The sequence below is a fragment of the Oncorhynchus gorbuscha genome, linkage group LG02 (assembly GCF_021184085.1).
Source record: "Oncorhynchus gorbuscha isolate QuinsamMale2020 ecotype Even-year linkage group LG02, OgorEven_v1.0, whole genome shotgun sequence".
In the NCBI taxonomy this organism is placed as follows: domain Eukaryota; kingdom Metazoa; phylum Chordata; class Actinopteri; order Salmoniformes; family Salmonidae; genus Oncorhynchus; species Oncorhynchus gorbuscha.
The window spans coordinates 76,183,281-76,206,933 of record NC_060174.1 but is presented as its reverse complement, the minus strand read 5'-3'; the positions used below and the strand labels follow the sequence as shown (position 1 = coordinate 76,206,933).

Below are 23,653 nucleotides of genomic sequence, written 5' to 3'. Positions count from 1 at the left end.
GTTCAGGATGAAGTTAATTACATGACATGTTGATCCCATAAACACAGAGTGACACACTCAAAGCTCAGTGCATGTGACTGGGGTGAGACCCTGAATCAAGAGGGTTGGGCCTAAACCATAAGTCACAGCTTCCAACTGACTGAGATATGTGTGTGATTGGCTGGAGTGAGCAAGGGGGTGTGGTAAATACAGGAAGCAGACAGCAGCCTCAGCACTGTGCTCCATCAGCATCCTGTTGACTGCAGACTGGAAGTCCTCTGAAAGGGCCTGGGCCGGCTTCGTCAGGTCCTCCAGCTCTGGGTCCTGTGTCTGTTTCTGTCCGTAGAGCTGCTCCACAGAGTCCCAGGGCACTATCTTGATGGAGGCCCTGATCTTCAGCTTCCTCAACAGCTCCTGGTAGGTCTCCTCTTTAACCACCCAACCCTGGTCGCTGGACTCTGCCTCCACACACAGGAATTTCCTCATTCCTGCATGGCGCTAGCTGCTGGCCATGTTGAGAACACACGCCATCTGCAGCAGGAAGAGACTGCACATGTCCACGGAGGCTGCAGACGTGCTGCTCGGCTGCAGCAGGTTGAGGGACCACACTTCGATGATCCTCGCGGCCCCGTCCATCTTGGTCCCCATGCCCTCTCCCTGCAGCTGGAAGAAATGGCGGCCCAGACACACGTTCTTACTCATCTTGATGGCATCCAAGATTATTTCCACATACTCCTCTTACGGGAGCCAGCGTGGGCTCTCCACATGGCAGACCGGGGGAAGTGGGCTTGCAGAGAGGGCAGATCCACCCTAAAATCACCCCCACCAGATCCTTTTGACTCACAAAAGGCAGGGTCTTAAAGTATAATCACAGTTATCATGAACAGTCGGGACTTTTTATTGTTTGTGATTAACTTTATTTGTGTGATCACCAGCCAACGAAGACTGGATTTTAGGGGGAGTGTCCTGTGATAATTGGCCAATCCATAAGGAGGGTAGGTTAATGAACCTCCCTTTCATCTGGTCTACATACAATACTGTATGTCCTCTGACACTGCACATTGCTTAATCTGACACCCTCACACATCTTTGAACTCTATTCATTCACAGAACATCCCCCTCCCTCTCGTCAGAGAAGTAGACAATGTCCTCATGCAGCACTCCATCCAGCCTTCTCATGTTGCAATGAATCTCCTTCGCGCAATATTCTATCTAGCCAAGGAGAGGCGCTGTAATCACAGATGACGAACTACCTCTAGTTGTTGGAGGACTATGTTGTAAAATCTTTCAATTAGTTATATTTCGATATAGTTCAAATGCTGGGAGATTTGGTCGATTGTGCAATTAACAACTTAACCGGAGGATGCACCACTTCAACGACCCAAAACCAAAGGTTATATTGTTGTTGAGGACAGTGCCGTTTTATTCTGACTGACTGGTTAGCTGCAAGCCAACAGTTGGAGTTGCTAGCTACCCAGCTAGCTAATCTTAAAAAGTCACGTCTCCAGCTGGCCTGCTAACCTAATTTACGTTAACATTTGTTGTAAGGGTAATATCTCGCTAGTTTGTTTTTCAATGCGTTGTTTGTTTAGCCTTTGTGCAACCATATGAATTGGGTTTCTGGGTGTTTTATTAAAAGGTTAGCTTGCTAGCTAGCTACGAATAGTCGCTTGCAGTAACTGGAGTCAAAAGTCTGACTTCATTTAACAAAATGAGATAGAAGGAAGACACCAAGTACATTTCCCGCTGATTTTAGCGGCTCTGAATTGGATCGAAAGCTTTGTGTGTGAGGCCTGCAGGTCGGGCTTTCACCGAGCTAGATTAGGACCGTACGCCGCCTGTGAACTCTCTTAGGCCGACAGCTCGCGCTGCTAGGCTGGAGGCCGGGGATTTCAACAGATGGAACGAATGGAAGTGGACCAGTGCGCAGGCGCAACTACCGGGAGCGGAGGAGGGGCCCTTCGTAGATCGAACAGCGCCCCCATGATCACAAGTGTCAGGTCAGTGAAATTGATATTCTCTTTGAGTGAATGCAACTGTATGTCATTTTGTCTTTCATGTCTGCTTTGGAATGACTGAGTTTTATTGTATTGTTTGTTTCCCTCCGTGTAACAGTGATGGTATGACAGTGTTCAGTCCAACTAGTTCAGTCCGGTATCGGCGGAGCAGTGTCTCTGTGAATCCCAGTTGCCCTTATCGGGTGAGTGTGTGTGTGTGTGTGTGTGTGTGTGTGTGTGTGTGTGTGTGTGTGTGTGTGTGTGTTGTGTGTTGTTGTGTCGTGTCTGACTAAGTTGGTGTTGAAATGCCTTCAGTGTTTTCTGATCTCTCAATCTCCATGTATTTCTGTCTGTCTCTGGTCACCTGTCTGTTATCATTCAGTATTCTGTCAGTTACTCCGTCAAGAGGAGGCCGACAATAATACCTTCAGTCTTGTTTCCACAGGCCGTCCCCTTGTCCCCTTTTTCATTGGGTGGTGAGAGACCAGACCACAAAAGGCAGGTGAGGACAAGGTTAGGGATATTTGTGCAAATGCCTGCCTCTGAGTAATGATGCTGGTTTGAGTGTTTGCTTATGCATTAGCCTGTGTGTTAGTACAGTTCTGTGTGAGGTTATGAGTGCTCACATTGGTGTTTCAGAGTATGTGCAGCATGCTGTAATATGTGCAGCATGCTGTAGTATGTGTGGTGTATGACCACTGACTGGAAGTTTTTATTTTTGTTCCAGGTTGAGAATATGGAGATGACACTCAGGGGGAGTCTTCAGAGACTAAGGTATGGTAGTAAAACGCTGTACAAATTCACATACATACACACTACTATGTTTTCTCTCTCTCTTGCTGTAGTGCTTCCAACCTGGTCCCTCCTCCAGTCAGTCACTGGCATGACCATTCATCAGGGGTGAGTACTCCCTCTGTGTTCTGCATGTGACTGTAGTGCTTTGTCATACCAAAGCATGGACAGAGGTGTAATGAATGAATGATTAATAAATAGATGGATAGAGGCTTCTTACCATTTATTTATTTATTTATCTTGGTCCGCTGTCTTTCACAGGGATTCCATTCACAGGACAGTGGTGTCACACCCAATTCGTCCCCTAGTCCAACTCGAAGGTTTAGGGGGTAAGTTGAGTTCCATGCTGTTTGGCAAACTAAATTGAGTGCAGATTCATTGCCATCCTATGATTGTGGACTGACACTGTGTCCACACCATCTTAACACAAAATGTGTCCCCCACCAGGCCTACAGTCAGTTCTACTGTGAGATGGCCTGCCCTGACGCCACTGAAAAGGAAAGGTAAGAACGATGCTTCAAGAATAGTGCTTACTTTGCTCAGTCTTGGTGTGTGTGTTTGTGTTCTCTCCTCCATCCTGTTGTTCTGCCATGTAGGAGGTGTGGAGTCTGATGGCCCGCCCAAGAAGCTGTTTGTTGCCGGGGTAACAGAACCTGCTCACCAGACTAGTTACACAGTCAGGTGAGAACTAGAAACATACGCACACAAACACACTCTTGCAAATATGGTGCTAGCTGCATCTCTGTTAACCTCTTTCTATATTTCCTTCTTTCCCCTCCCCCAGTGTGTCCCAGGCATCAGCAGACTCTCCTACAGGTGGTGTGTCTGTGTGTGATGCCAGTCCCCAGGGTAGTCCACTGTCCCTGTCTCCTCCCCCCTCTTACCAGCCCAACATCTAGACACCCCAACACTAGGAGCCTATCATAGACCAGGACTACAGTCAGACTGTCAGGGCCCTGGATCCCTCTCAACACAGCCCCACCCACCCAGTCCACCTACAGAGCCTGGGAATCAACTCAGTAAGCCTATCAGAACCTTAGTTTCTACGCAATCTGCCTATCAGGGAGCACTCCTCTCTCTCAAACCATCAGAGCCTTGGGGAAACATGGCTCCTGAAGTAATCAGATCTGGATTTGTAATCAAGATAATATCTAGATGTTATACAAAGACTGGCACCCGTACTTTGTTAATCAAAATGTTGCAGGAAATGCCCTGCTAAAGGAAGTTGGTGACCAGCGCATTGTAAGGTAGTGTCAGGGTGAAGAGATTGTGATGACAATGGGAAAGAACTTTGAAAATAATTTGACTAACTTCTGGACTCACTTTTTGCTGTAGTTGACATGTGGGTTGTGTTGTGATAACCAATGTCAACTATGGTTGTAATTTTCCTTGTTGGGATTTTCTTTTTCTCATATCCAGAGGTGTTACTGGTACTGTAAAACAGAATGACTTCCAATAGTCTTCCAATAGTCAAGAAAAGGCCCTGTCTGAAGTTGTGTTCAGGGGTAACGGTGAGGGAATGTTGTATCCCACTGAACGGGACCCAATGGTCCAGTATTCTTTGATAGTCCAGAAGTTAGCGCTCAAACATGAGACATTAAGTCACCACAGCGGACTGCCGAGCCGGTGTATATGTGAATAGTGTAATGACATGTGAATACGAGGATATAACCAGGGCTGCCTTTATGGCCCCTCACTTTCTCTGGCTGTGGGGGTTTGTACTGTAAATATAGAATCCCCAAGCAAAGCTCTGCCCAGAGGACCCTCCCAATCCTGGTCCTTAAGGGCCCAATCCTAATGATTGTTCTGCGTGGATACTGGTAACTCAAATTTTAGCACAAATCTGTCATTGACATGACAGAGCAATTCCACTGTATCAGAGTGACACAAACCACGTTTCCATCCACAGTTTTTATGCCAGTAAAGTCATTGTATAAAAACATTTTTTTTACGACAGCTGTGATGGTAACAGGAAGTTTCAGTACAATATCCTAAATGCCGACAGATAATTTGTTAATTCGACACGATGGGATCTTTTTGTCTGTAAAATAAATTATGCGAGAAATGGCTTTATGCTCTAATATTGATAAAATAACCATCATATCGAAGTAAACTTGGAGTCACACGATGATGTGTTGTCCTCCCACTACAACTCAGGGAAACAATGCAGTTTATTAGCCTACAGATTAAATAAATTATGAACTTCACAGGGTGGGGAAAGTACACAATGCTCCTTTGTAATAAATATCGAGTCTTATTCTGGTGACATGATGATCGATACTTGACTGCCATTTTGACAAATAAAAATATTCTGGCTCTGATCCATAATAATCTCATCATGTAGACTAGGCAACCTGCATTGTATTGGCTAGAGCGCAGGTGCCAAGACCAGAGTAGGCACATTTGCTATTTAACACAACTGTTTGTGACCAAAGTATTGGTAGAGTGAAAACTTAAGCGAAAATGTATGTTTTGTGTGCACTGTCATCACACACCGATTATTATTGGTCAGTTTGGTGGAAACCACCACCGTATTTTAGAATATTCAAATGATAATCTGTCGCCAATTGGATGGAAACCTAGCTACAGACTCACTTTTTAAATAGAAAAAACTGTCAAACACCATACAACTCTATGCACAAGGACTACTTTGAACAATTACCTGAACATTTTACAACACATTTACTTGATGAAGGAATCACCTCTTGACAGGTGTGTGTGTGTTCTTTAGTTAGATAGAAAGGACCAGGACTGGGGATCTCAGTCCTCTGGGTAGAGCGTGATATTACCCTTTTTCTATATGAGTACTTTAACAGAGGTAGTCTGTGGGGTGTTAACATATATTTTTCCCATGGATTACATTGCTGACCGGTCTTATTCAAATTCTGTAAAGTGGTATGGTTATACATGCTCAGTACCCTGGTAGATAACATAAGTGACATCTAGGGCATATCATGTTGTTTGGGTTGATGTAATTTATGGGAAAGTTGTGGTTTTTAACTGACTATGTGACCTCCAGACCTTTTGACTTGTGAAATATATAGTCTATATAAGCTGCAGTGTCTTATACAAAAACAGAATGTTATCGACAGTAACTGTAATACTCTTAATTCAAATACCCTTTCCAGAGCTGAGTTTTACAGCAAATGTCTTTTTGTAGACCGTCTACTTCCAATTTCACAATTTTGCACAGTATTAGTTTCACATTATTAATCAATATGGCTGTTACACGAATGGGATCATATCCTGATTTTAAGACATGCTGTTGCTTTGTATATTTAGCTTCATTTGCTTGTTTCTCATCAGGTTACTTTCTCTGTCCTGTCTCAGAGAAGTGCTTGGGTCAGCAAGGGTTGAGGGTCATCTGCTGATCTTAACCACTGATTTTAGATGAAGGAATTTTGTTTTTCCTTAGTGACAATCAGTGAATTTGGAGGGAAATAAAAACCTCCAGTTCAAGTTATATTCATGTTCACTTATTCTCAAGACTATATTTTGACTGCATACATTGTTTAGATTGACAACCAGCATCACAGCTCCATTTCTCGCCAAGGTGTATGATTGAGATCCTAGTGTAGATGATCAACTCATGTTGCCAAAGCCAAATGATTAACTTTTGATACTCATTGTACACAGACTAGCTTTCAGACGCATGTATTAAATACTCTTTCCTAATTATGGGGAGATATCCTGTAAATGCATACTGAGTCAAATGACATGAACATCCACAAAAGATGCTGATCTGTCTGATATAGCCAACTCCATTTTAATCTGCGGTTAACCTACAAGTAAAACTTGCAATCAAATGGCACTAACATTCAATGGTAGTTTCACCAATCCCATCCTTGTTGCAGAAGATAAACTAGTGGGAAATAAATACATTTGGACATGATCTGAAGCCAAATATAAAATATTTAAATAACCTGTTGATGTTCATTGTAGTTGACCCACAGGGTTTGCATGCCTTATCAGCAGTGTTTCCCAGTGTCCTGTCATATGAGACCACTGCCTGTAGGAGATAAGCCTGGGTCTGACCAAGGTGACATATCTAGGAGACAAACAGAAGCCACGTCTGGCTGTCTCAATTGCAATACTTCAACAAGGAGACCAGCTGGTTGTTGCGAGGTCAGTTAAAAACACTTGTATTGCCATTTACTGATTGTTTTATTGTTTCCTTTTCATTATTGTTGCTGTTGTCATTATACAAAATATCACATTTAAAAAAAAAAGTGAACAGCCACAATCTTATTGATTGTTTTCCAAATATGACATGTCAGTGTTAGAGGGCTCCTTTTACCCTTTTTTATTTTTTACTGACAATAGAATAAAACAGAGAGAGAAGAGGTGAGAAAGGGAATTAAAGCACATTGCCAGAACATTCAGACAAGTATTTTCAAACTGTAAATAGCTTTGACAAGTCTCTACATAAAGAGAAGATTGTATTTTTATGGAACTGTAAGCACAAGAAAGTGAGAATGTACACCTTTTAAATATTGTATTATATATATAAATAAATATCATGATAAAAAGTCACTGTATTTTAGAAAACCTGTGGACTTTCCTTTTGTCTCCATAGATAATTTGATTTGGTCACCTGTACATTTCTGCTATCTTTTTTTATAACAGCCACTAGATGGCAGTCTGAACCGCTACCCTCTATCACATTCTTCGAGCCCAGTGAAACAGACACAAAAGAGATTAACATTTTACTACACATCAACATAAGAGGAATCATGTCATGACAACCATTGTGAACAAAATGAAATACCAGTAATAGCTGGTGTCTTGCATTTATAAATATCAACCAGTGGTAGACAACATGTACACTCACTCTATGTTACACGATGGACATCTGCACTGAAACAACATTTCTCTCTGGAGATCATGAACAGCATATGTAGCTGCAATACACTACTTTGAAAATTAGCAGAGCAAATAAATGTTACAATACAAAAAAGCTATACATCAAACTAGGTTTGTGAGAAACAGCCAAATAGAAGGGTTCCTCAGTAGAAATGACTGAATAGAGAAGTACATGATGGGGAGAGAGGTCTGTTCATAAAAATACACATCTGCTTAAATGTGTCCAAAAATGCTCTGTAACAAAGATACTAACTGTAGTCTGCTCTCTGGTGATATAGGGACAGAGTGTTTCCAACCCAATGGTACAGTGGGTTAGAGGTCAGCGAGACAGGAGGGGCAGGTCACTGGAGTTCATGATTAGGCTGGAGTCCAGGTTGAGGCTTTCTGGGAAAACAAGATGAGCCACATAGATTTAAGACAGAACTGATGAAGACACTATTCAGCTAAATACCTTTACCTTAGACTTTGGCAGAATGCCACAATGTGAACCATGTTGATTGAGAGCCAGTGATGGAGCAGATATTATCATTCACCTTGATCAAAGTTGAGCTTCTTGGTGTTGGAACTATCTCCCAGTCCCTCAATGTCCACCAAGTCACTGTTCACATCAGAGTCATTCAGAGCACTGAGTGTCACATCTACACACAGACAGGGAAACATTTTAGTAAACTTGCACATACATTCAAGTCAGCCAATGTTTGCGGTAAACATATTACAAGTATTGATTCGAAAAGGGTTAGCATATTTCAAAAGAAATGTCTTTATTCGACTTTCATCCATAGTCAAAAGACAAACTAAAATCAGTATACAAGCCATATTCATTACAATCCCTGTCCCATGACGTAAAGGCCTGTATCATTCCATTTACCTGCTGTTTTCTGTTTCTTGATGGCAGTGGGCATAGAGGGGCTCTGCAGCCCTGTAGTCACGACAACCTGTGAGGTGGGCACTGCGATGACAGTGGGGGCCACGGGTGCTAGTGCGGCTGCCATGATGACTGTGGTCTTCTTGGTGATCTTTTTGGGGGAGTCGGAGGAGAGGGGCACCCTGCTGTCCTCATACAGTTTCCTCTTCACTGTTGTCTTTATCTGGGCTCTGCATAAAACAGAGGAGGCAACAGATTGGTTATGGGATTTTCATACAGGTGTAAACATAGGATGTATAATGGTAAACAAGGTAATTTGCCAACAGAGATGTCAGGAGTTGAAGTCAACCCCACCAGATGTCTTCTTTAGAAAAAAGGCAGTAAAGATACAAGATCAATGGATGAAAGATTGTAAGAGTGGGTGCAGTATGATGAGATAGAGAGGGAGAAAGAAAGAAATATTGAAAGTGTGGCAGGATAGAATAAACATGGATTGCAAGAAAGAGGGGACAGAAGGGTACTTACACAGTGCGCTCCTTAATCACAGAGCTGATACTGTTCAGATCATCACCGAAGCGCCGCACAGCTGACCGCAGCATCTCGACCTCAGTCTCTGTCCATTTGGCTCTGGGGAGAGGGGCATTGTAATGGGAAGAAGAAAGGAGAAGAGTCAGTAGGAAGGTCTCCATTGACCCAGATTTATCCCCCCAAAAAACATTGCCGTGCGTAATGGAAACGGCAGATACAATTGTTTCTTTGTAGGGCTTATAAACTATTACGGACTACAAAAGGGAAACCCAGACGGGAGCTGCCCAGTGACGCGAGCCTACCAGACGAACTAAATTCCTTTTATGCTTGCTTCGAGGCAAGCAACACTGAAGCATGCACAAGGGCACCAGCTCTTCTGTATGACTGTGTGATAACGCTCTCGGTAGCCGATGTGAGCAAGACCTTTAAACAGGTCAACATTCAAAGCCCCGGGGCTAGATGGATTACCAGGACGTGTACTCAAAGCATGTGCGGACCAACTGGAAAGTGTCATCACTGACATTTTCAACCTCTCCCTGACTGAGTCTGTAATACCTACATGTTTCAAGCAGACCACCACAGTCCCTGTGCCAAAGGAAGCGAAGGTAACCTGCCTAAATGATTACCGCCCCGTAGCACTCACGTCGGTAGCCATGAAGTGCTTAGAAAGGCTGGTCATGGTTCACACCTCAGGGGTGTGCACTTAGTCCCCCACCTGTACTCCCTGTTCACCCACGACTGCGTGGCCAAACATGACTCCAACACCATCATTAAGTTTGCTGATATCAACAGTGGTAGGCCTGATCACCGACAACAATGAGACAGCATATAAGGAGGTCAGAGAACTGGCAGTGTGGTGCCAGGACAACAATCTCTACCTCAAGGTGAACAAGACAAAGGAGCTGATCGTGGACTACAGGAAAAGGCTGGCCGAACAGGCCCCCATTAACATCAACGGGGCTGTAGTAGAGCGGGTAGAGAGTTTCAAGTTCTTTGGTGTCCACATCACCAATGATCTATCCTGGTCGAAACACAACAAGACAGTCATGAAGAGGGCACGACAAAACCTTTACCCCCTCAGGAGACTGAAAAGATTTGGCATGGGTCCATAGATCCTCAAAAGGTTCTATAGCTGCACCATCAAGAGCATCCTGACTGGTTGCATCACCACCTGGTATGGCAACTGCTCGGCATCTGACCGTAAGGTGCTACAGAGGGTAGTGCGTACGGCCCAGTACATCACTGGGGCCAAGCTTCCTGCCATCCAGGACAAATATAATAGGTGGTGTCAGAGGAAAGCCCATAAAATTGTCAGAGACTCCAGTCACCCAAGTCAGGCGGTTTTCTCTGCTACCGGCAAGCGCCAAGTCTGGGACTAAAAGGCTCCTTAACGGCTTCTACCCCCAAGCCATAAGACTGCTAAACAAAATGGCCACCGGACTATTACATTTAACGTCACCTCCATTTGTTTGCTACACGGCTGCTACTCGCTGTTTATTATCTATGCATAGTCACTTCACTCCTACCTACATGTACAGTCGTGGCCAAGTTTTGAGAATGACACATTAATTTTCACAAAGTCTGCTGCCTCAGTTTGTAGAATGACAATTTACATATACTCCATGCCAACAGTAAAGCATCCTGAGAGCATTCATGTGTGGGGGCTGCATCTCAGCCAAGGAAGTGGGCTCACTCACAATTTTGCCTAAGAACACAGCCATGAATAAAGAATAGTACCAACACATCCTCAGAGAGCAACTTCTCCCAACCATCCAGGAACAGTTTGGTGACGAACAATGCCTTTTCCAGCATAATGGAGCACATTGCCATAAGGCAAAGTGATAACTAAGTGGCTCGGGGAACAAACAAAAAAATATATATTTTGGGTCCATGGCCAGGAAAGTCCCCAGACCTGAATCCCATTGAACTTGTGGTCAATCCTCAAGAGGCGGATGGACAAACAAAAACCCACAAATTATGTCCAACTCCAAGCATTGATTATGCAACAATGGGCTGCCATCAGTCAGGATGTGGCCCAGAAATTAATTGACATTATCCGGGATGGATTGCAGAGGTCTTGAAAAAGAAGGGTCAACACTGCAAATAGACTCTTTGCATCAATTTCATGTAATTGTCAATAAAAGCCTTTGACACTTATGAAATGGTTGTAATTATACTTCAGTATTCCATAGTAACATCTGATGAAAAATATATAAAAACACTGAAGCAGCAAACTTTGTGAAAATTAATATTTGTGTCATTCTCAAAACTGTTGGCCATGACTAACCTGTACCCCCGCACACTGACTCGGTACCGGTACCCCCTGTATATAGCCTTGTTATTGTTATGTATTTGTATTACTTTAGCTTATTTGCTAACTATTTTCTTAACTCTTCTTGAACTGCACTGTTGGTTAAGGGCTTGTAAGTATAGTCTACACTTGTTGTATTTGGCGCATGTGACAAAGTTTGATTTGATTTGACAAGGATTGTCCTGACTTTCAAGAATGCCTGAACTGCTTCGCCTTCTTTTTCTGGTCGGCTGGATGCAAGTTTCACCATCCAATTATTTCAGATCTACAGGACAGCAAGTTTTACCATGGCAGGGACCGTGGAGATATGTTGGCACATGAGAATTATTAGAATATGGCAAATTAGTCAATTCTTGCGTTCTATAAATGTGGGCTTTTGTGGGCTCGTGAAACATATACAGTGCATTCGGGAAGGTATTCAGACTCTGACTTTTTCCACTGTTACATTTCAGCCTTATTCTAAAATGTATTAAATCGTTTCCACCCCCTCAATCTACACACAATACCCTATAATGACAAAGCAAGAAAAAAAAAGGTTTAGAATTTTTTGCTAATTTCTATCAAATAAAAAAACAGATATCAAATGTGCATATGTATTCAGACCCTTTACTCAGTACTTTGTTGAAGCACATTTGGCAGCGATTATAGCCTGGAGCCTTTGGTATGATGCTACAAGCTTGGCACACCTGTATTTAGGGAGTTTCTCCTATTCTTCTCTGCAGATCATCTCAAGCTCTGTCAGGTTGGATGGAGAGCATCGCTGCACAGTTATTTTCAGGTCTCTCCAGAGATGTTCGATTGGGTTCAAGTCCGGGCTCTGGCTGGGCCACTCAGACATTCAGAGACTTGTCCCGAAGCCACACTTGCATTGTCTTGGCTGTGTGCTTCGGGTTGTTGTCCTTTTGGAAGGTGAACCTTCGCCCCCAGTCTAAGTTCCTTCAACAGATCGCTCTGTACTTTGCTCCGTTAAACTTACCCTCAATCCTGACTAGTCTCGCAGTCCCTGCCCCTGAAAAACATCCCCACAGCATGATGCTGCCACCACCATGCTTCACCGTAGGGATGGTGTCAGGTTTCCTCCAGACGTGAAGCTTGGCATTCAGACCAAAGAGTTCAATATTTTTTTCATCAGACCAGAGAATCTTGTTTTTCATGGTCTGAGAGTGCTTTACATGGCCTTTGGCAAACTGCAAGCAGGTCTCGGAGCTCTACGGACAATTCGACCTCATGGCTTGGTTTTTGCTCTGACATGCACTGTCAACTAAGGGACCTTATATAGACGTGTGTGCCTTTCCAATTTTCAATTGATTTTATCACAGGTGGACTCCAATCAAGTCGTAGAAACATCAAGGATGATCAATGGAAACAGGATGCACCTGATCTCAATTTCAAGATCTCAAGTCTCATAGCAAAGGGCCTGAATACACATTAAAAATAAAAACATGCCTTATTTACATAAACATGCAAATATTCCTAAAAACCTGTTTTTGCTTTGTCATTATGTGGTATTTTGTGTAGATTGTTGAGGGGGGAAAGTATTTAATCCATTTTAGAATAAGGCTGTAACGTAACAAAATGCAGAAAAATTCAGTCAACGCGGAACATTTCAAGAACTTTGAAAGTTTCTTCAAGTGCAGTTGCAAAAACCAAGCGCTATGATGAAACTGGCTCTAATGAGGACCGCTACAGGAAAGGAAGACCCAGAGTTACCTCTGCTGCAGAGTCAACTGCATCTCAGATTGCAGCCATAATAAATGCTTCACAGAGTTCAAGGAACGGACACATCTCAACATCAACTGTTCAGAGGAGACTGCGTCAACCAGGCCTTCATGGTCTAATTGCTGCAAGGAAACCACTACTAAAGGACACCAATAAGAAGAAGAGACTTGCTTTGACAATAGACTGGTGGAAATCTGTCCTTTGGTCTGATGAGTCCAAATTTGAGATTTTTGGTTCCAACCGCTGTGTCTATGAGATAGAGTAGGTAAGCGGATGATCTCTGCATGTGTGGTTCCTACTGAAGCATGGATGAGGAGGTGTGATGGTGCTTTGCTGGTGACACTGATTTATTTAGAACTCAAGGCACACTTAACCAGCATGGCTACCATAGCATTCTGCAGCGATACGCCATCCCATCTGGTTTGCACTTAGTGGGACTAACATTTGTTTTTCAACAGGACAATGACCCAAAACCCACCTCCAGATTTTATAAGGGCTATTTGACCAAGGAAATTGATGGAGTGCCGCATCAGATGACTAAGCCTCCACAATCACCTGACCACAACCCAATTGAGATGGTTTGGGATGAGTTAGACCGCAAAGTGAAGGAAAAGCAGCCAACAAGCGTTCAGCATGTGTGGGAGCTCCTTCAAGACTGTTGGAAAAAGCATTCCTCAATCTTTGTAAACTGACAAAAAAGAAATAACAATCACTGCTACTGTTATTGCTGGACAATTTCACAGTAACAGAGTGATGTTGAGATTTTCAACTTTAAAATGTATGTGAAACAAAAACAAACGACTGCAAAGTTAAACAAACCATATAACTATGCACAACTAGCAGTGGCGATTTTAGCATGTAAATCTTGGTGGGGCAAAAAATGTTTAAAGTGGAATTACATACCAGCAAAGCCACTACACAACACTAAATAATACATTAATTGCACTATAACAGTGACATACGGTGCCCACAAACTGTTAGGGCCTACATAAAGCTGTCCCGACATCTTACCACTGCTACACCTGGCTATCAGCAGAGCCTTGTCTGGCAGCGAAACAGTTCATTCAGCTTCATTTACTGCCTTTAAAAAAAACATGGCTGATTTGTTTAAACAAATGTGATTTCTCATGACAATTGAGATGTACAAACTATGGCATAAGGGGACGACAAGTGGATAAAAGGCAATCCGTAATTTCGATGAAGACAATGAGTGAGCTAGAACAGACGTAACGTTAGTCAATATAACTATTTGTTTAGCACTTTTGAAATGTACAGCAACAGAATTTACGACATGGGCCGTTCTTACAGTGCTCTCCCTGTACACCATGCTAGAACCGTAGGATAAGGGGGCATATAAGCAGACAATGAAAGCTCTTACAATATTCAATGATTACATTTCTCTAAAACAGATTATAGGCTACAGAAGAACAGTCAGAACAGTAGTCGAAATTAAGACCAAATTATTAGGGTGAGGCACATGGGCTACAAACATCTTACTACACAACATACACTTAGTACTACTTTCTTATCTATAGTATATATATATATATTTTTTTATTTCACCTTTATTTAACCAGGTAGGCTAGTTGAGAACAAGTTCTCATTTGCAACTGCGACCTGGCCAAGATAAAGCATAGCAGTGTGAACAGACAACACAGAGTTACACATGGAGTAAACAATTAACAAGTCAATAACACAGTAGAAAAAAAGGGGAGTCTATATACAATGTGTGCAAAAGGCATGAGGAGGCTAACCCTACCAATAGACTATGTACAGCTGCAGCGATCGGTTAGCTGCTCAGATAGCTGATGTTTGAAGTTGGTGAGGGAGATAAGTCTCCAACTTCAGCGATTTTTGCAATTCGTTCCAGTTACAGGAAGCAGAGTACTGGAACGAAAGGCGGCCAAATGAGGTGTTGGCTTTAGGGATGATCAGTGAGATACACCTGCTGGAGCGCGTGCTACGGATGGGTGTTGACGTCATGACCAGTGAACTGAGATAAGGCGGAGCTTTACCTAGCATGGACTTGTAGATGACCTGGAGCCAGTGGGTCTGGCGACGAATATGTAGCGAGGGCCAGCCGACTAGAGCATACAAGTCGCAGTGGTGGGTGGTATAAGGTGCTTTAGTGACAAAACGGATGGCACTGTGATAAACTGCATCCAGTTTGCTGAGTAGTGTTGGAAGCAATTTTGTAGATGACGTCGCCGAAGTTGAGGATCGGTAGGATAGTCAGTTTTACTAGGGTAAGCTTGGCGGCGTGAGTGAAGGAGGCTTTGTTGCGGAATAGAAAGCCGACTCTTGATTTGATTTTCGATTGGAGATGTTTGATATGAGTCTGGAAGGAGAGTTTGCAGTCTAGCCAGACACCTAGGTACTTATAGATGTCCACATATTCAAGGTCGGAACCATCCAGGGTGGTGATGCTAGTTGGGCATGCAGGTGCAGGCAGCGATCGGTTGAAAAGCATGCATTTGGTTTTACTATCGTTTAAGAGCAGTTGGAGGCCACGGAAGGAGTGTTGTATGGCATTGAAGCTCGTTTGGAGGTTAGATAGCACAGTGTCCAATGACGGGCCGAAAGTATATAGAATGGTGTCATCTGCGTAGAGGTGGATCAGGGAATCGCCCGCAGCAAAAGCAACATCATTGATATATACAGAGAAAAGAGTCGGCCCGAGAATTGAACCCTGTGGCACCCCCATAGAGACTGCCAGCGGACCGAACAGCATGCCCTCCGATTTGACACACTGAACTCTGTCTGCAAAGTAATTGGTGAACCAGGCAAGGCAGTCATCCGAATAACCGAGGCTACTGAGTCTGCCGATAAGAATATAGTGATTGACAGAGTCGAAAGCCTTGGCAAGGTCGATGGAGACGGCTGCACAGTACTGTCTTTTATCAATGGCGGTTATGATATCGTTTAGTACCTTGAGTGTGGCTGAGGTGCACCCGTGACCGGCTCGGAAACCAGATTGCACAGCGGAGAAGGTACGGTGGGATTCGAGATGGTCAGTGACCTGTTTGTTGACTTGGCTTTCGAAGACCTTAGATAGGCAGAGCAGGATGGATATAGGTCTGTAACAGTTTGGGTCAAGAGTGTCTCCCCCTTTGAAGAGGGGGATGACTGCGGCAGCTTTCCAATCCTTGGGGATCTCAGACAATATGAAAGAGAGGTTGAACAGGCTGGTAATAGGGGTTGCGTCAATGGCGGCGGATAGTATATATATATATCCCTGCACTACAGTATACATACACTGCTCAAAAAAATAAAGGGAACACTAAAATAACACATCCTAGATCTGAATGAATGAAATATTCTTGTTAAATACTTTTTTCTTTACATAGTTGAATGTGCTGACAACAAAATCACAAAAATTATCAATGGAAATCAAATCTATCCACCCTTGGAGGTCTGGATTTGGAGACCCATTCAAAATTATAGTGGAAAACCACACTACAGGCTGATCCAACTTTGATGTAATGTCCTTAAAACAAGTCAAAATGAGGCTCAGTAGTGTGTGTGGTCTCCACGTGCCTGTATGACCTCCCTACAACACCTGGGCATGCTCCTGATGAGGTGGCGGATGGTCTCCTGAGGGATCTCCTCCCAGACCTGGACTAAAGCATCCGCCAACTCCTGGACAGTCTGTTGGTGGATGGAGCGAGACATGATGTCCCAGATGTGCTCAATTGGATTCAGGTCTGGGGAACGGGTGGGCAAGTCCATAGCATCAATGCCTTCCTCTTGCAGGAACTGCTGACACACTCCAGCCACATGAGGTCTAGCATTGTCTTGCATTAGGAGGAAGCCAGGGCCAACCGCACCAGCATATGGTCTCACAAGGGGTCTGAGGATCTCATCTCGGTACCTAATGGCAGTCAGGCTACCTCTGGCGAGCACATGGAGGGCTGTGCGGCCCCCCCCAAAGAAATGCCACCCCACACCATGACTGACCCACCACCAAACCGGTCATGCTGGAGGATGTTGCAGGCAGCAGAACATTCTCCACGGCGTCTCCAGACTCTGTCACGTCTGCTCAGTGTGAACCTGCTTTCATCTGTGAAGAGCACATGGCGCCAGTGGCGAATTTGCCAATCTTGGTGTTCTCTGGCAAATGCCAAACGTCCTGCACGGTGTTGGGCTGTAAGCACAACCCCCACCTGTGGACGTCGTGCCCTCATTACCACCCTCATGGAGTCTGTTTCTGACCGTTTGAGCAGACGCATGCACATTTGTGGCCTGCTGGAGGTAATTTTGCAGGGCTCTGGCAGTGCTCCTCCTGTTCCTCCTTGCACAAAGGCAGAGGTAGCGGTCCTGCTGCTGGGTTGTTGCCCTCCTACGGCCTCCTCCACGTCTCCTGATGTACTAACCTGTCTCCTGGTATCGCCTCCATGCTCTGGACACTACGCTGACAGACACAGCAACCCTTCTTTCCATAGCTCCCATTGATGTGCCATCCTGGATGAGCTGCACTACCTGAGCCACTTGTGTGGGTTGTAGACTCCGTCTTATGCTACCACTAGAGTGAAAGCACCGCCAGCATTCAAAAGTGACCAAAACATCAGCCAGGAAGCATAGGAACTGAGAAGTGGTCTGTGGTCACCACCTGCAGAACCACTCCTTTATTGGGGGGGTGTCTTGCTAATTGCCTATAATTTCCACCTGTTGTCTATTCCATTTGCACAACAGCATGTGAAATGTATTGTCAATCAGTGTTGCTTCCTAAGTGGACAGTTTGATGTCACAGAAGTGTGATTGACTTGGAGTTACATTGTGTTGTTTAAGTGTTCCCTTTATTTTTTTTAGCAGTGTATATCCCTAGTATATAACATCATTTAAGAAGCAGCATACAAAAAAATGTTGGACTCACATTGTTGTGCTTGGCTCACTTGAACAGTTGATGAGGCGGTCCACCAGGTTAAGAGTTGTTTTGAGCGTGGCACAAATTATGCTTCATTGACAGCTTGGCCAATGTTGACTGTTTATCATTTTGAATTTGGAAAAGAGACCCTTAATCTCAGATTTTGCACCACACAGCCACTGTCACTGATTCCTTCCAAACCACTGAATTTGAGATTTCCAACTTGTTGTGTAATGTTTATGGCCGATGAGCACCGATACGTTTTATTTATAATTTCTCTTCATTTTTTTCTCTTCATATGACAAGGATTAAAAAGGTTTTGCCAGTAGATTGAAATAGGGTGCAGGCCAGGCAGCAGGCTGTTAGCCAGCCAGCCTGCCAGCTTCGTGGAGTCTACCACTAGCACAGTCAGTGTAGTCAGCTCAGCTATCCCCATTGAGACCGTGTCTGTGCCTCAACCTAGGTTGTGCAAAATTAAACATGTCGGTGTTCGCCTTAGCAATCTCACTAGGATAAAGACCTCCTCCATTCCTGTCATTATTGTAAGAGATTGTGATACCTCACATCTCAAAATAGGGCTACTTAATGTTAGATCCCTTATTTTAAAGGCAGTTATAGTCAATGAACTAATCACTGATTATAGTCTTGATGTGATTGGCCTGACTGAAACATGGCTTAAGCTTGATGAATTTACTGTGTTAAATGAGGCCTCACCTACTGGCTATACTAGTGACCATATCCCCGTGCATCCCGCAAAGGCGGAGGTGTTGCTAACATTTACGATAGCAAATTTCAATTTACAAAAAAAAGGCGGTTTCATCTTTTGAGCTTCTGTCATGAAATCTATGCAGCCTACTCAATCACTTTTTATAGCTACTGTTTACAGGCCTCCCGGGCCATATACAGCATTCCTCATTGAGTTCCCTAAATTTCTATCGGACCTTGTAGTCATAGCAGATACTATTCAAATTTTTGGTGACTTTAATAGTCACATGGAAAAGTCCACAGACCCACTCCAAAAGGCTTTCAGAGCCATCATCGACTCAGTGGGTTTTGTCCAACATGTCTCTGGACCTACTCACTGTCACAGTCATACTCTGGACCTAGTTTTGTCCCATGGAATAAATGTTGTGGATCTTAATGTTTTTCCTCGTAATCCTGGACTATCGGACCACCATTTTTTTATGTTTGCAATTGCAACAAATAATCTGCTCAGACCCCAACCAAGGAACATCAAAGTCATGCTATAAATTCACAAACACAAAGATTCCTTGATGTCTTTCCAGACTCCCTCTGTCTACCCAAGGATGTCAGAGGACAAAAATCAGTTAACCACCTAACTGAGGAACTCAATTTAACCTTGTGCAATACCCTAGATGCAGTTGCACCCCTAAAAACTAAAAACATTTCTCGTAAGAAACTAGCTCCCTGGTATACAGAAAATACCTGAGCTCTGAAGCAAGCTTCCAGAAAATTGGAACGGAAATGGCGCCACACCAAACTGGAAGTCTTCCGACTAGCTTGGAAAGACAGTACCGTGCAGTATCGAAAAGCCCTTACTGCTGCTCGATCATCATATTTTTCCAACTTAATTGAGGAAAATAAGAACAATCTGAAATGTATTTTTGATACTGTCGCAAAGCTAACTAAAAAGCAGCATTCCCCAAGAGAGGATGGCTTTCACTTCAGCAGTAATAAATTCATGAACTTCTTTGAGGAAAAGATCATGATTATTAGAAAGCGAATTACGGACTCCGCTTTAAATCTGCGTATTCCTTCAAAGCTCAGTTGTCCTGAGTCTGCACAACTCTGCCAGGACTTAGGATCAAGAGAGATGCTCAAGTGTTTTAGTACTATATCTCTTGACACAATGATGAAAATAATCATGGCCTCTAATCCTTCAAGCTGCAAACTGGACCCTATTCCAACTATACTACTGAAAGAGCCGCTTCCTGTGCTTGGCCGTCCTGTTGAACATAATAAACGGCTCTCTATCCACCGGATGTGTACCAAACTCACTAAAAGTGGCAGTAATAAAGCTTCTCTTGACCCAGAAAATATAAAAAACTATCGGCCTATATCGAATCTTCCATTCCTCTCAATTTTTTTTAGAAAAGGCTGTTGCGCAGCAACTCACTGCCTTCCTAAAGACAAACAATGTATACGAAATGCTTTAGTCTGGTTTTAGACCCCATCATAGCACTGGGACTGCACTTGTGAAGGTGGTAAATTACATTTTAATGGCATCAGACCGAGGCTTTGCATCTGTCCTCGTGCTCCTAGACCTTAGTGCTGCTTTTGATACCATCGATCACCACATTCTTTTGGAGAGATTGGAAACCCAAATTGATCTACACGGACAAGTTCTGGCCTGGTTTAGATCTTATCTGTCGGAAAGATATCAGTTTGTCTCTGTGAATGGTTTGTCCTCTGACAAATCAACTGTACATTTCGGTGTTCCTCAAGGCTCCGTTTAAGGACCACTATTGTTTTCACTATATATTTTCACCTCTTGGGGATGACATTCGAAAACATAATGTTAACTTTCAATGCTATGTGGATGACACACAGCTGTATATTTCAATGAAACATGGTGAAGCCCCAAAATTTCCCTCGCTAGAAGCCTGTGTTTCAGACATAAGGAAGTGGATGGCTGCAAACGTTCTACTTTTAAACTCGGACAAAACAGAGATGCTTGTTCTAGGTCCCAAGAAACAAAGAGATCTTCTGTTGAATCTGACAATTAATCTTAATGTTTGTACAGTCGTCTCAAATAAAACTGTGAAGGACCTCAGCGTTACTCTGGACCCTGATCTCTCTTTTGAAGAACATATCAAGACCATCAGGACAGCTTTTTTCCATCTACTTAACATTGCAAAAATCAGAAACTTTCTGTCCAAAAATTATGCAGAAAAATGTATCCATGCTTTTGTTACTTCTAGGTTAGACTACTGCAATGCTCTACTTTCCGGCTACCCAGATAAAACACTAAATAAACTTCAGTTAGTGCTAAATACGGCTGCTAGAATCCTGACTAGAACCAAAAAATGTGATCATATTACTCCACTGCTAGCCTCCCTACAGTGGCTTCCTGTCAAGGCAAGGGCTGATTTCAAGGCTTTTACTGCTAACTTACAAAGCATTACATGGGCTTGCTCCTACCCGTCTCTCTGATTTGGTCGTGCTGTACATACCTACACGTACGCTATGGTCACAAGACGCAGGCCTCCTAATTGTCCCTAGAATCTCTAAGCAAACAACTGGAGGCAGGGCTTTCTCCTATAGGGCTCCATTTTTATGGAATGGTCTGCCTACCCATGTGAGAGACGCAAACTCGGTCTCAACCTTTAAAACTTTACTGAAGACTCATCTCTTCAGTGGGTCATATGATTGAGTGTAGTTTGGCCCGGGAATGTGAAGCTGAACGGAAAGGCTCTGGAGCAACGAACCACCCTTGCTGTCTCTACCTGGCCGGTTCCCCTCTTTCCACTGGGATTCTCTGCCTCTAACCCTATTACAGGGGCTGAGTCACTGGCCTACTGGTGCTCTTTCATGCCATCCCTAGGAGGGGTGCGTCACTTGAGTGGGTTGAGTCACTGATGTGATCTTCCTGTCTGGGTTGCCCCCCCCCCCTTGGGTTGTGCCGTGGCGGAGATCTTTGTGGGCTATACTCGGCCTTGTCTCAAAATGGTAAGTTTGTGGTTGAAGATATCCCTCTAGTGGTGTGGGGGCTGTGCTTTGGCAACGTGGGTGGGGTTATATCCTTCCTTTTTGGCCCTGTCCGGGGGTATCATCGGATGGGGCCACAGTGTCTCCTGACCCCTCCTGTCTCAGCCTCCAGTATTTATGCTGCAGTAGTTTGTGTCGGGGGGCTAGGGTCAGTTTGTTATATCTGGAGTACTTCTCCTGTCTTATCCTGTGTCCTGTGTGAATTTAAGTATGCTCTCTCTAATTCTCTCTTTCTTTCTCTCTCTCGGAGGACCTGAGCCTCAGGACTACTTGGCATGTTGACTCCTTGCTGTCCCCAGTCCACCTGGCCGTGCTGCTGCTCCAGTTTCAACTGTTCTGCCTGTGATTATTATTATTTGACCATGCTGGTCATTTATGAACATTTGAACATCTTGGCCATGTTCTGTTATAATCTCCACCCGGCACAGCCAGAAGAGGACTGGCCACCCCTCATAGCCTGGTTCCTCTCTAGGTTTCTTTCTAGGTTTTGGCCTTTCTAGGGAGTTTTTCCTAGCCACCGTGCTTCTACACCTGCATTGCTTGCTGTTTGGGGGTTTAGGCTGGGTTTCTGTACAGCACTTTGAGATATCAGCTGATGTACAAAGGGCTATATAAATTTGATTTTGATTTGACTTGATTCATGATGATGACTGCTAGCTAAGATTTTGAAAGTATGATGTTGACATGATCAGTCCAATCAAAACTCCTGTACATATATGATTTGACGTAATTTTATCTGTGGCCAATGACCTTGAGCCTTCTTGGATGGGCACTTCTATGACAGTAGCCAAAGGGCTTGAATTTTCAATGTCTCCTCTTACACATGGCAGTGACGTAAAGTCCCCATGAGTGACAGAATACTGAGCCAATCCCGACGCCACGCTCTGTATTTTCTGCTGGCTTGCCCCACCACCACAGAAAGCACTGACTGAGCTAGGCTAAAACACCTTCATTTTGGAGCTGCCTTAATCAAGAAAAAAAACAAAAGAGAGACCATGTTTGTATGCAGCTTTATTAACTAAATATATATTTATACATTGTTCAAAACTGATATGTGACACATATTAATGCCAAAATAACATGCAAAACAGGCAAGACCCCCCTAAAAAGCATGACGGGTCGCCACTGACAACTACTACTTTTAACAAAAATATTTACTTTTAGAACATTTTTGATGGTTTGTGCTGTCATTCTATTACCAAACGTTGCATCCGCACTATTATTCAAGTAAATGTGTTTTTGTAAAATGTTCTGTGGAAATTGTTAAGTAGTCCTTGTGCATAGAGTTGTATGGTATGTTTAACTTAGCAATCAATGGTTTTTGTTTGACATATATTTTAAAGTGAAAATCGGAGTCTCAGCATCAATCTTATTGTGGAATAACTAAACCTTAATCCCCATATTGTTTTGAGTGAGTGAAAGAGAGTGTACACTCACCCTGCAGGGCTAGAGTCAGCTACTGGATGCAGCTGCATGGTAAGCTCACCCAGCTTGGTGAAGGCTGCTCCTGCTGCAGAGAAGATTTCTCCCACCTGTCACAGAAATAGAGACATGGAAACGTAATAGTATTAAATTAGCTTAGGGCCATATCATATGACGCATTCACACTATGGTTACTAGTAAAATAGAGAAGCACTATTTAAGATCTTAGACTGGTCGTACCTTAGTAGAGGCTGAAGTCATTTTGGGCTGTTACTGTGGCTTGCTATCCCAGGCAACAACAATAGCAAATGTCTTAGGTGAAGCTAACGTAAACAGGGTAGTTACAATAAAAGGCGGCAAATTAAGCGTTTCAACAATTAAGACGCAAGACAAATTCGCATAGACTAATGCGTTTACGAAGTGTAACTTTGTCTTTTGAAAACTACATTTTTCAATTTCGCAACAAAACGGTCAAATAAATTAATAAAGATTTGTTAACTAACTAGCTAGCCTGGTGACTGTCGCGCGAGATTCGAGAAAGGGAGAAGGCGGGGCCTGACTGAGGACCAATTTTGATTGGTTTT

At 43.5% G+C, this 23,653-nt stretch overlaps 2 protein-coding genes across 2 annotated transcripts; one reads left to right on the top strand and one right to left on the bottom strand.

Annotated features, from left to right (window-relative positions):
• The first annotated feature begins 1,042 nt into the window (after positions 1 to 1,042).
• LOC124010014 (P2R1A-PPP2R2A-interacting phosphatase regulator 1-like) lies at positions 1,043 to 7,289 on the top strand. Its single transcript, XM_046322320.1, has 9 exons — positions 1,043 to 1,979; positions 2,095 to 2,179; positions 2,422 to 2,478; positions 2,704 to 2,750; positions 2,822 to 2,876; positions 3,030 to 3,097; positions 3,216 to 3,271; positions 3,365 to 3,449; positions 3,553 to 7,289. Exons 1-9 carry the CDS (start codon positions 1,879 to 1,881, stop codon positions 3,665 to 3,667), a joined length of 669 nt encoding a protein of 222 aa, XP_046178276.1. The 5' UTR covers positions 1,043 to 1,878; the 3' UTR covers positions 3,668 to 7,289.
• Positions 7,290 to 7,461: 172 nt separating this feature from the next.
• lg02h17orf49 (linkage group 02 C17orf49 homolog) lies at positions 7,462 to 23,622 on the bottom strand. The gene is made up of 6 exons (XM_046322331.1): positions 23,310 to 23,622; positions 23,085 to 23,179; positions 9,022 to 9,123; positions 8,500 to 8,726; positions 8,165 to 8,269; positions 7,462 to 8,015 (listed from the first exon to the last, which is right to left on the bottom strand). Exons 1-6 carry the CDS (start codon positions 23,328 to 23,330, stop codon positions 7,951 to 7,953), a joined length of 615 nt encoding a protein of 204 aa, XP_046178287.1. The 5' UTR covers positions 23,331 to 23,622; the 3' UTR covers positions 7,462 to 7,950.
• Between the last annotated feature and the right edge of the window lie 31 nt (positions 23,623 to 23,653).

Excerpts from the sequence above, each read along its gene's own strand:
- lg02h17orf49 (XM_046322331.1), bottom strand. The coding sequence starts at position 23,330 with ATGACTTCAGCCTCTACTAAG. Across the intron at positions 23,180-23,309 it reads TGACTTCAGCCTCTACTAAG|GTGGGAGAAATCTTCTCTGC; the intron begins GTACGACCAGTC and ends TTTCTGTGACAG. Across the intron at positions 8,727-9,021 it reads GTGATTAAGGAGCGCACTGT|AGCCCAGATAAAGACAACAG; the intron begins GTAAGTACCCTT and ends TGTTTTATGCAG.
- LOC124010014 (XM_046322320.1), top strand. The coding sequence starts at position 1,879 with ATGGAACGAATGGAAGTGGACCAGTGCGCAGGCGCAACTACCGGGAGC. Across the intron at positions 2,751-2,821 it reads GGGAGTCTTCAGAGACTAAG|TGCTTCCAACCTGGTCCCTC; the intron begins GTATGGTAGTAA and ends CTCTTGCTGTAG. Across the intron at positions 3,450-3,552 it reads CAGACTAGTTACACAGTCAG|TGTGTCCCAGGCATCAGCAG; the intron begins GTGAGAACTAGA and ends CCCCTCCCCCAG.